The following is a 12545-nucleotide window of genomic DNA, read 5'->3' as shown; positions in this document are numbered from 1 at the left end:
AAAAAGAAAAAAAGAAAAGAATGAACATATAAATATGCAACAAGGGAACACCAACCACGAGTCAAAGTTATATCAGAAGATTACGTTCTGTCTTAAGCGCAGACAGCATTTCCAAATTCTGGATTTTTAACAAAAGGTGACAATTACACTAATATTAGAAACATTTTGCATACATCATTATTATACAAGATGTATGGCAACATGCAAGATTATTTTTAAAGTTATGCTGAAAATAAAGCTATAGAAACGGGAAAAATTAATTCACAGAAACAGTGGCTTCCATTGACTTTCTTGTCAGTTTTCTCTCTCTAACTTCTCCACCGAAACGGCGCTATGGATATAAATTCATGTTCAACACAACACTCGCTAAAACTTTTTATATGTCTGCAATGGAGGTGTCCTTTTTGGACCTTATTGTTCCCAGTGTTGCATATTGATATTAAAGGTAAAGCATGTCTATCATGATTAGAAAGAAAATATCAATAGATGATAGTTGCTGATTGGAGCACATATGTACTGTTTTGTGATATTCCTCTTCTTAGTGGAAAATTTTGTGAGCTGGATCCCAAACATGCTACAGCAGCATGCATGTAGATGAATTCTGGAGCTTTCCCCCTTTAGTCCAGAAGGTTTGAGTGGCTTTAGTATTAGTGGTAAGTTAGCAGACAGTGTTCTTGCAGTTGATCAGAAAGCCAGTAGAGAGAGGAGATGCAGAAGTGCGGATAAGTGTTAATCCACTACAAGAAAGTTGTTAGTTGGAGGAAAAAAAAAAAAAAAATGCAGTTTCTCATTTTTTGGAGACAGCATACATTACAGATCACAACCAGTAGAGATCATTTCGATTGTGTGTATGAGACTGTACGTATCTTTGGGAAGAATTGGACATGTTATGTCCCTGGGAGTCTGAACCCTCTGTGTGTAATTCTGCACATATAAAACCACCAGGATGTGAACGAGGCCCCGTGATTCACTGAGTTAACTGTGAGCAGTGGTAACTGTTGTTCAGTCGTGCCCTCACAGATGCCAAAGAAGTCAATGAGAAACCACATTGTCACTATCTGTCAAAAACTACAGCAGAAATTGTTGTTATCACAATGCATTGTACATATCAGCAACTGCATTGAAGAGATGAAACTCAGGACAAAACAGAGTAAGAAAACTAGAGTAGAAATCTAATCCAAGCAAATCAACAGCCACTTCAGAGTTGACCAGCTCCGGCAAACACTGCAACTTAGTCCACAACCAGTACTGAATGAGTTAAGAAAACATGCTATTAAAATGAACCATGCAAAAGCAGCGTCACTTTTTAACATGTTTTTCGATGCTGATAAATGCTGAATCGGTTTTAAAGGAAATTTGATCTTCATATCAAATCAATTTTAGCTGCAAGTTGCTGTTTTGCAAGATTCAGATCCACTAAAGAAGACACAAGAAAGGGGAAAACAGGGGTTTGGAAAGGGGAAAGCTTTACAGTCTAATTCTTGCTCAATCAAGCTGCTACAGAAAAAAATAAATAAATTGTTGAACACAAGAGGACAGCCAGTAAAAGCTTATCCGTCTCAAACCAGAAAAACTTCCATGCAAAAAGAACAGACATGCGCTAGGAGTAAAAGTGTGATTCACACATAAACATCTCAAAGTGTCAGAGCTCGGAGTGAGAATTAGTACTAGTGAGATTTAAAAGGACCAAATGAAACCACCATCCAAAGAAACAAGCTGTCAAATTGTAACTGATCGTAGTTTTGGAGATACTTTTACTTTGAAATCCACGAGAGATAGCCTGAAGTACATCAAAAATCACACAAAATATCCCAAACTAGCACGTTCACTCAATAGGCTGCTTCTATTAGCGATTTTATTAACTTTAACAAAAGGAAAAACTGACATTACAGCTCCTTTTACACCCACTCTGCACTTATTACTAACTGGTTTAAAACATCTTTGATAACAAAAAACAGAGTGAGTTCTTTAAATTCACAAAAGGGGCTTATTTGAACTCACCAGTCGCTGCTGCTCCAGAAGCTGATCGGCTTCTTCCTTCTCTTTTTTGTACAAGATTTCCATCTCAGTGAGTCTACACAGCAGAGTAAAATAAAAGTTTTGAAACACATCAAACAATCCACATTTAATGCCACACAACTACTCGCATATTTAAAATAAATGAACGTCATAGATTGCATACCTTTTCTCCATTTCCTGCTTCATGTCAATGCCCTGTTTCTCCAGGAGTTCTCTCTGAGCAAATGTCCAATCAACGGGCTCCACGGGGGTTTCTGCCGATGGCGTCTTCTCCCTTTCAGCTCTGGCCTGCTCTGGGTGGTTGAACCGGAACACGTGGTTCTTTCCCATAATGATGCGATTGCCTTAAAGAAGGCAGCACAAGCATGAAAAAAATTTCTTAAACGCTACAGGTCATAAATACATTTCATAATTTGGGCATTAAGAAATTAGTTACATCATATCTGCTTACAGACATCACACAAATGTTCACAGTTTGTATAGAAAACTTTCTACACACATACCTGAACGAAGCTGGATCGAGTCCTCAACACGCTTGCCGTTGACGTAGGTCTCCGATCCCTCGCAGGGCACCAGCATGACAATAACTTTAGCAAAAACAAACCAATCGCAAATCAATCATTCTGAATGACTCATCACCATTCAAAAAAAACAAACAAAAAACCAAAAAAACCCAAAAAGAAAACAAACCCACAAATACATCACCCATTAGATGTAGTCTATATATTTATATACTCATTTCATCCGTTCAAAAAAAAAAAAAAAAAAAAAGGTTTCGTTTGTATGTGTTTAGGTGTTTTTAAAATCACACTATAAACATCTTGCTCAACTTAATTTAGCACACATTCAATACAAACACCTCCAAACACCAGCAGCCAGTATTATGTCTCACCATCTCCGTTTGCATTCCTTTCGCTGCGGAAGTAGCAGTGTTCTTCCTTGATATGAGCACCGCTTAAAACAATGTCCTGTCTTCTCTCTGCGTCGGCCTGACCCACTCTGAAACAATCACAGAAGCCAGTTTGAGAGACTGCATACTGCTATACACATGCATTGTCAGCCATTTGTGCAAAAATGTACAGTTAGTGTTTCTGTAAGTTGAAATGTAACAACTGACTCAACAGAAAGAGTCTATAGAGGGTACCAACAGGACAAAGAGGCGACATAAACAAAAGCAAAATGTATTCATTAGCAGATTTTAAGCCTGATCATAAAAAGACCCAGTAGTTTTCCAGACAACCTTGCCTGGGAGAGTTGCCAGAACTTTCCAAATCCACTGCGGCAGGGTCATTATTCGGGTTTAGGTTACCTTGTAATTCCGTCTTTGATGTAGTAGAGCAGACACTCAGACATGAGAGGATCCTCATTCAGGTTAACCAGGTGTGGGGTCTACAGATAAACACATGAGGCATACAGTTTACCACAAAAACATTTCTAGAATTTTGCTGCTTTAATCAACATTCATAAGTGCAGAAACTGCCCCTGATGTTAGGATATTTTCATATCAAACAAATGCTTCTGTCTGCAAATGTAGACAGAAGCGGTCACATCAACACTGTCCTGACAACTCTGGAGTCTTATATTTCACAGAACTACTTCAAAAAGGATCCTGCAAGCTATTCCTCCAAAACACCAACCTTTTTAGGTGAGAATACCCCGTTAAAGTCTGCATAGAGATCGCAAGGCTAACCCATGGAGCAGTGAGTGAAAGGAGAGAAAAGAAATTATGGAAGGCAATCGGATGTGAACAAAGGACACACACACACACACACACACACACACACACACACACACACACACACACACAAGAACAAAGACTCACAGACTCATGAAGTGATGACATGTGTTGTTTCAGGCACTAATGACTCTACTGACAAACAAACATAAACATATCTACCAGTTTTTAAGTCACTGCACTATAGCACTGCCTCTACTTGATGGAGTGAAGGGAACATGCCACTGCTTGTAATTTCATAAGGATCTCATAGCACTGAGAGCATCTACAGGAAAAAAAAATAAGACTGCAAATGATCCAGCAGAGTAAAAGTACAAAACAATGAGCAGAAAAAGTGTAGATCTGGATCATGCACATAAAATGTCTATTAAAGACTAAACTGTCTAAAGTGGGGCTATTTCTAAAGCGGGAAATGTAGTTCTGCCAGCTTATTTGGTTAAACAAACCTTTTTGGTGGCAAAACAATCAAAAGGCTCGTCAAATGGCCCTTCATCGCTAAGCTGAGTATGTGAAGGAAGCAAATAAGAAGTGGAAAGAAAGACAGAATGATAAAGAAAAAAAAACCCAGGAAGGGTTCTCATGGAAAAAGACAGTGAGGTAAAGTGAAGTGATGGAGGAAGGATGTGCTTCACCACCAGTGGGAATGTTGACACTGTGCGCTCCCACCCAGTCTGTCATACCTTTTTAGGAGAGAATACACCCAAAGTGCCTCCATCTTCACGGATTGCCACGCCCATCTCTGCAAGCAAAGCCTCCCTGAAATACAGCCAAAAAACATTTGTACACTCAGTGAAAGCATTCGTTATTGGTCTTTTATTCTTGCTGCAACATACACTGTGTGCACTTCTTTTTCCACTAAAGCTCGTTTGTGCTGGTAACTCGAAGAGGATGAGAACCGATGGTGTGCAACGTTGGAGTAAGTGATTTGTAGCATGACAACCGGCTGAGAATGGCACCAGTTAGACTCTATGGACAGACGGTAGCATGGTTGATGTCTGAGAGGGGTGTTTGTGCAGCCGAGTGTGACAACAAAGGAGGACAGTGAAATGGACAGAACTAGTGCAGAGATGGAAAAAAAGGTGGCAGAGAAAAGTAAAACAGACAGCACAGAGGGATGAAGAGATAGAGAGTAAAGTACTAGGGGAAAACTAAAGGTTTGGTTACAGTTCTTAAGATGTGATATTTGACAGTGTTGAAAATTAATTGTGCTCATAGAGAGAGGGGGATAGATAAATCATGACCAACAAAGAGGGAGAAGACAAGAATATCCTATACAAAAAAAGGGGGGTAACAGTCACATTTAGCCACACATGCTGAGTAACAAACAAACCAAGCTTCAGAGAGCTAGAATGAGAAGGAACGTGGCCAATTACAGCATCAGGTGGGAGTGAACGTCAAATTGCAGATAATGGATGACAGACATCCCTCTATGTGACGTCTGAGAGGTGTGTCGGGGGAAGTTTCCAATGCTATCAGAGCATTTGACACACAGTTGAGACAGACCGCACACCCCTTTAAGACTGACAGGATGCAATGAGGAAGACTTTAATGCACACGTTGGACAGACACCTTCCCCCTCGGGAAATAAAGATGGAAATGAACAAACACTGTCTGCCTGTACTGACCTCTCCATGCGGATTGCCTCAGTCTTTCGCAGTTTCTCCTCCCAGGTTTCATTGAGCTCAGCAATGATCTTTTCTGATTCCTGAACAAAGGGGAAATTATGAGAAAAACCAAACCGGTGTAATATAAAAGTAACTACTAGCAGTGTATTGGAGGCAGGAACAAGCGCACCAACCTGGATTTGGGAGATTACCTTTGCCTCATCACTGTCAAATGTTTATGTGGAATGTTTATACTTTCCCTTCACAAAATAAACTTGTATATTCAACATGATTATGACTTATTTTCTTGCGTTTAGATTCCCAAAAATAGCTTCAGCACTGATAGAGAACGCCGTTCCTCACTATTAAAGCCTAAAGCTGATAAGACTGAATCTATTTTGGTCTGATTTCCACCGTATTTGCGTTGGTGCTTGACGTCATTGGATGACAGACGGGACCGGGCACCACGGTTGCCATGGAAACTGCAGCTCCTCATGGCTGTGGATGTTGCAATCTTATGTGCTACCCTATCTACAGAGTGTGAGAGACTGCTGTGAGTGGGAGGCATATAAGGCTCAGGTTTTAATAAAGGCTGTATGTGGCGTAAAATTAAACAGCCATCTTAACGTTAAACAAATATATTGAATAAGTTACAGTTTCTCCCTTTTTATCTTATTTCACGTTACTGTGAATTTCTTGACTTCTAATAAATTTTGTATATTTAATCATAAAAAATAAAGCTGCATCTCTATATTTATATACACTGTGGATAAAATACACTTTTTAACAATTAAAAGCAAGCCTGTTGTCCCGTGTGGCATTGAAAAAGTCCGCAATTACTTTATTATTTTTGCCATATTAACCATGAAACCAGCAGTTAAGACCAATAGGTTTTTTTTGTTTTTTTTTTCAAGCCTCTATTGGTTAGAGCAGAGGTGTCAAACATAAGGTCCAGGGGGCAGAATTGGCCCAGCAAAGGCTCCAAAACAACCCTACTAATAAAGGCGTCCCTCAACGATATTCAAACAGAAAATTTTCTGTGATTTAAGAAAAACTTTCTGTTTTATAATTACAGGATAGTCTGGGCAGTAACTGAACTTTTGATTTTTTTATTTTACGCATTTATTTCTTACAATTTAAGTCCAGAGTTTTGCTGACAGACTTCTTTTCCTACAGTTACATTACTCCTTTATGTAGGAAAACTTAGATATTGTTGAAATTATATTTATTTTTCTTATAATTGCATATCTCAGCACATAAATACATAGTTGTAAATGTTTTATTCCACTAACAGAAAGAGGAGTTCCACTTAAGATCAAAGATCTGTATGTGGGCCAGGGTATAAAATGAGATATCTGGGATACACCTTTAAGTGGCCGGAGTAGGAAGATGGCTGCGGGACTTTTAACTTTCCTAACAACAAACAGTGAGTGTGATTTTAAAAGTGCTGCATACACCATTGTCTGCTTTACCTTGAGTCTTTCAATGGCCTCCTCCCCTCCAGGCGTGGACATGATTCGCTCTTGGATGCTGGTGACTGACTGAAGGCCCCCCTGGCTGCACAGCGAGCCAGAAGACGGCGAGGCTGTCAGGGAACCAATAGGGGCTGTGGAGAAATGGCCAGGGCGTTGGTTCTCTGAGGCTATCAAGTATCTATTCTTATTGTTCTGAATGTCTTTGAGGTCTGAGCCAACAACAAGAAAGAGAGAGGGAGAAGGAAGATAACACAGAAAGAGGAGGGATAGGCCAAGAAAGGTTGGAAGGAATAAAACACATAAAAATGGAATAACGAAATACCAAATAGAAAGAAGGAAAGAAAGTAACAGGGGGGGGGCAGATGGGGAAAGAGGAAGGACAAAGGGGAGGAAAGACCAATGTAAGACACACATTTTACGTTGTAGGGTTTAGACAAACACCCAGCATGATAGTCAGCTACAGACAGCAGCAGTTTTCACTCCAGGCAGTTACGCTCCAACTCATCATCTTCCAGAGAAAACACATCAGATTTCAGCCTTTAATAACCAGTTTGAAGGGCGGCTTTTATGGTGGTCACAATTACAGTGGAGAGCAATTAACTCTGAGCTCTTAATTTGTAGTATGTTTGGAAGGAATAGGGAGGTGTCACTTTGTTGCTTCTGTGTATGTGTGAACGAGGGTGAACACACTGTGTGAAAACTGCTATCACGAGTATCGGCTACAGGATGGGAGGGAGATGGAGACTGCAAGAAGGTCCAGCAGGAGGACAGAGGAGAGACGTGGACACATGCTGGCAAAGAAAGTTCAGCCTGGAGTTGATTAGATTCACAGCACACGCGCCATACGCACACAGCATCCGCCATAACAAAAGCCACAGCAGCCTCACTCAAAGGTCAGGTAGCTCATGTCAATATAATGACCTCAAGGGCCTCTGAGGCAACACACAAGTGAGCTCTTTAAGGACCAAACTAAATCAAAGTGATATTAGAAAAGGGTAAATATTCTGGGGGATGATGACTTTCTTGAGATATGGGCTTTTTTTCTCCAAAAACATAGACCCAACTATAGCAGCTAGTTAACTATTTGCCCTGCGCATCAGATGGTGCAGAAACATTTTTATGGTTAAGATGTTAGGGATGCTTGAGAATACAACAGAAAGCACACTAGCAAACTAGTCACTCTACTAACTACTAAAGTGCACAAAGTTAGTCAAATCTTTACACAAACACCTCTGGTGCCTCTATATAGAAATACAAAAAATTAAGCACCTTTCCGTCTGTAGCTCTGAGCCTCAGTTTGAGAACTCAGAAGGGGCATTTTAAAGCTTTGGGCACCGTCACCTGCTGGGGATGATTAGTGAAAGAAAACAAAATAAAAAGCATAACGAATAACCGGGATTAAAATAAGCTTAAAGAGTGCGAGTCATAGGTAGTGAGACATTATTATGAAACGATGCATTTGCATTTTGAGGCCAGGGAAAACTAAAGGGCTACTCTAAAATGGATCTGAGCCTGTAAGTAGCTGCCTCCCCCCCTGTCATTCTGAAAAACGTAACAAAAAAATAACAATAAAGCGGAAAGCATGCTAACCTACTGCCATGCTTACTCTTGCCAGTTATAAGAACACCTATGGAAACCTTGCATTTCTGGGACTCTATTAAGCTTTTGCTTTTTTTAAAAAAAAACAAAGGCACTTACATGCAAAGCTGGTAGCAGATTCAATATACAGGTAATGGGGTTCATAAGCAATGTTAGCTACTATAATTAGGGCAAATAGTGATATACAGTGCAAGTCTACCACACATATACACACATTTGATTCCACTTCCTGGACAATCATCCCCCATAGGATCAACTGAGGGGAAGCAGGAAAAGATGAGAAGGGTCAGAGGTCAGCACCAGTAGAATAGGAGGAACAGATATTTTTTATGTTTGTTTTTTTGGGGGGGGGGCTGGATAAACAATAACAAAGCTGAGAAGAAACGTCACGATATGTCTTGCTAAGTGCTATGCTATTAGACGTGATCTATGCAGGCATTAGCAAGTAGTCAGGTTATTCATCACTTCAGCTATTAGAAGTCATTAATGGGTATATTATGTATCTAATTGACAAGGCTATGAGCCATTACTTCTGCATATAGCAAATGATATTTTAGTGCAGTTTTGAGTGACTACATGTGTTGTCAAACACAATCAGTCAAACACATACAACCTTAAATATACTATATATTTGACCTTCTATACATGACTGCACTGAGGCATAATAAACCTTTATTGAGGTAAACTTGTTAAAAGCTGCTTCATTCTTTGTTTTTAGTGATGTACCAGCCACAAGTACAAGCACTGAGATGAAAACGTTAGATGGCTGAGAGTAACGAGACAGTAATGAAGATAGAAGACGTTGCCAGTTTGTGGTGGGCCCTGACAGAGAAGGTCGCTGGCTGCAGATACGACCAGCTGAGACAGCATAAAACTCACTGTCCAGAATGTCTCCCAGGCCCTGGGCACGGAGCAGTTCCTTCAGCCGGGCCACTTCATCCTTCAGTTCGCGCACCAGCTTATTGTTGGGATCCTCATTGATGACAGCATTGCATTTGATGTTCTTGGCGCGGTCAGCATAGCTAAAAAAACATAATAAAACAAATAATTTTAAGTGTAATTCAAACAATCACAATCTTCCTCCAGGACAGAAAGCTTACCGCAGAGTGCTGAGGGTTTCATCGTAGTTTATGTCTGCAGGACTGAGGGCAGCTACCATGGCTGTTCTGGAGTTCCCACCTGATAAAAGATCAGTAGAGATGTCAGATAAGCATTGAGGACCAAACATGACCAAAGGCACATAGAATTTCTATGAAAATACAACACTTTTTAAAAGCTCGTCAAATGAAATACATTTTTTGTGTAATCAAGAGCTTCATTAGACTAAATCTAAGATACACTGCGCACTTTTTGTGACACGTCTGGACCAAAGAGGTGAGCCGACTATGCTCTTCTTAAAACTTCCTGAGTGCAATGTAGACTATTTCAAGTCTTTTCTTTTTTTCAATCCTGACTGCATATTCCATTATGCAAATGGCTCAATTTCTCTGGCTTTTCATATGTAATTTACTGGCAAACCACTATTGTCACATAGTAACGTCAATTAATCAAGTGATACTAATATTCATACCGAGGTTCTCCCTCAGCAGCCATGTCAGAACAGAGTCCCTGTATGGGATGAAATCACTCTTCTTCTTCTTCTTGCTCTGCGGTAAGCAAAAAATAAATACATCAATATATGAGTAAAAATGAGCTGATGTAATGATGTACAAATTATGGAAGCGACTGGAGGCTGTGCAATATTATGTTGTAATAGAAAAAAAAAAAGATCCTTATGTGTAAGGGTCAATATGTCAGGTAAAATGAGGAGAGAGTTAATTTGACATGCATTTGCTCTTGTGCAGGGATTGAGGGTTTAAGGTTTAAAGTGATAAAACTGATAACAGCTAAATATCTGCAACTTCATTGCTGCACATGACCAAAGGCTGTCAAATCTGTCTCATGGGATGAATGACAGGTTAGTGGTTTAGCTGTCAAAGGGTTTACCTTGCTGGTACAATTATCCTGTGCAAGTAAGCATTACAAGGACAAGAGAAGAGAGAACAGAAGGGCAGACATTACAGCATGCCAGGCTACAAACATGAATTCCTTTTGAAGGTAGGGTCAAGTTGTAGAGGATAAGAGAACGACTGCAAAGAAGGAGGAGGAGAGAAATAAAGGAAATAAAATCAAGTGTAAGACTCACCACTTCAGCCAAGGCAGAGATAACCTTTCCTAACGTGGTGAGAGACTTGTTGATGTTTGCTCCCTCCTGCAAGCACAGACAAAAAACAAAAACAGAATAAAATTACACAGATTTCCAGGTTGTACAAGCCATTTTTTAAATGTGATTCCAAGGTGTTTGGGAAGATCGGAGTCTTACCTTTAGCCTGGTACCTTTAGCTCCAGTTGAATCTGCTCGCTCACTGCCTGCCAAGTCTACCAGACTAATTTTACTGACCTAAAGGGAGGGAGTAAATGCATTAGATGCATCAGGCCTATAATAATGTGCATTTAATAGGGTGGGTAGAGAAAATAAATAAATAAAATACAGCTCTTAGCTTCACCAATGCCAAATCTAAATTTCTGCATAATATTGACCACATCAGAAAAAAAGATAGAGGAGCACAGTGCAGCACTTGGATGATGTACAGACTCCTCATACCAAAGCTACTGCATGACACAGGTTAGCATCTTATGAACAGCCTGGACACAGTAATGAGCTGAGCATCAGCGACAAAGCACGCACTATAAAACTTGACCAGCTCTGGTGAGTTGAAGAAATAGCTCTGTCAGTGTAATCTATTACAAAAGATGTGTTCCATTACTGCAACAGAAACAGCACTGCTGGAGGTATGACGTACAAAATGAAAGCTCCACTTTCACTTTATTTATAGTTTTTATGTCAAGGAAAACGTATGCCTGGTGCTCCCGAGCCAAGCAGCAGATTCACACAAATCACATTAGAAAATAATTTATAAAGGAAATCAATTCTAAATGCAAAACTTTTTTGCATTTAGCATTTTTGCATTTAGAAAACAGAGACAAATTCCAGTTTAATGGTTTAAATCCCACCATAAAAATCTGCAGAATGAATTGTTGAACACATTCAAAGCATTTGGGGGCATTCCTGTCAAGTGAGATGGAGCAAGGGTGTAAAATCTAACAGAGTGGCCACATACAATAGGCACTGTTTTCAGTAACACAGCGGTCTTTGTTCCTCCACAGTCTGAGGAAATGCTAAAAGTCAAATCTAAAATGGCTCTCTCTCTTTTTTTTTCCCTGCCTCCTGTGACCACTAACTTCAGGAGACTAAAGGACCAAAGAAAGCTTTTAACCCATTTTTCAGTCTAAATAAAACAGCATAAAGAAATTCATCTCTAACAAACACGAGGAAGGAACTTTAAGTGTATTTGAGTGTGAACGTTTTACAGACTAATTATAAACAAAGAGGGCGACTGTTTTCCTGCTCTGACCTTTTCTGTGGAGAGGTCCGTCTCGCTGTCGTGTTTCCTCTGAGTGAAGACAATGGTGAAAACAGCATGGGACCTGCTGCTTGTCTCGTTCATGTTGGTGGCAGCCACAGTTCTGGAGTTTAGCACATATGGGCACAGTTAGGAAATAAACAGTATGATTTCTGAGCACCTTAATAACCACACAATATTCTTTTAAAGGAAAATTAATTCCTAATTCTTAGTCTTGGCTATTACTAGCGCTATCATCAGTGGGTTTTACACCTATTAGAGTGAAGTAAGTCTAAAGGATTACTTTGTGCGGCGGAGGTGGATAATAACGCGAGGACGCCAAACACAAATACATGAGGAGTGCTTAGAGGGATAGTCACAGGGGAGATATGGGCTTTACGTGGCATGTTCTAGAAATAAGCCTTCTAAGTCAGCACAGTGAGATTATGGCAGGGTTCACTCCTCCTCACATGAGCCCTCGTGCACGCGCACATTTCATTGAAAAATACTCATTACCTGCCAGGTCAAGCTAGACATGCGGTTATATTTAAAAATATAAAAATAAAAAATTAAGACGGTAACACAGTGAAGGCTGAGCTGTCTTGCCGTTTAACAATTCAACCCTTGCAAATGAGTCATACAAGAACATTTCCTCAATCAAAGCTAATTT

At 39.9% G+C, this 12545-nt stretch overlaps 1 protein-coding gene across 20 annotated transcripts in view; it reads right to left on the bottom strand.

Moving 5' to 3' along the window:
• Positions 1–12545, bottom strand: part of kif1b (kinesin family member 1B) — a 53410-nt gene that overhangs the window by 18220 nt on the left and 22645 nt on the right. For 5 of the 20 annotated variants that reach the window (XM_005732920.1, XM_005732914.2, XM_005732906.1 and 2 more), the window contains exons 7-25: positions 11888–11999; positions 10795–10872; positions 10618–10683; positions 10419–10436; positions 10003–10078; positions 9533–9611; positions 9312–9454; positions 8647–8688; positions 8103–8177; positions 6831–6964; positions 5380–5459; positions 4435–4510; positions 4201–4254; positions 3657–3704; positions 3329–3408; positions 2912–3018; positions 2523–2606; positions 2183–2363; positions 2002–2074 (exon numbers count right to left, since the gene is read on the bottom strand). In XM_005732920.1, coding sequence (XP_005732977.1) covers positions 2002–2074; positions 2183–2363; positions 2523–2606; positions 2912–3018; positions 3329–3408; positions 3657–3704; positions 4201–4254; positions 4435–4510; positions 5380–5459; positions 6831–6964; positions 8103–8177; positions 8647–8688; positions 9312–9454; positions 9533–9611; positions 10003–10078; positions 10419–10436; positions 10618–10683; positions 10795–10872; positions 11888–11999 — 1606 coding nt within the window. Of the gene's footprint in view, positions 1–2001; positions 2075–2182; positions 2364–2522; positions 2607–2911; positions 3019–3328; positions 3409–3656; positions 3705–4200; positions 4255–4434; positions 4511–5379; positions 5460–6830; positions 7043–8102; positions 8178–8646; positions 8689–9311; positions 9455–9532; positions 9612–10002; positions 10079–10418; positions 10437–10617; positions 10684–10794; positions 10873–11887; positions 12000–12545 lie in introns of all 20 variants that reach the window. The other 15 variants (XM_005732921.1, XM_005732917.1, XM_005732910.1 and 12 more) reach the window with 10 other exon arrangements.

The sequence above is a fragment of the Pundamilia nyererei genome, unplaced genomic scaffold, assembly GCF_000239375.1.
Source record: "Pundamilia nyererei isolate P.nyererei 1_Seehausen unplaced genomic scaffold, PunNye1.0 scaffold00049, whole genome shotgun sequence".
NCBI lineage: Eukaryota > Metazoa > Chordata > Actinopteri > Cichliformes > Cichlidae > Pundamilia > Pundamilia nyererei.
This window is presented reverse-complemented; position numbering and strand designations above follow the sequence as displayed.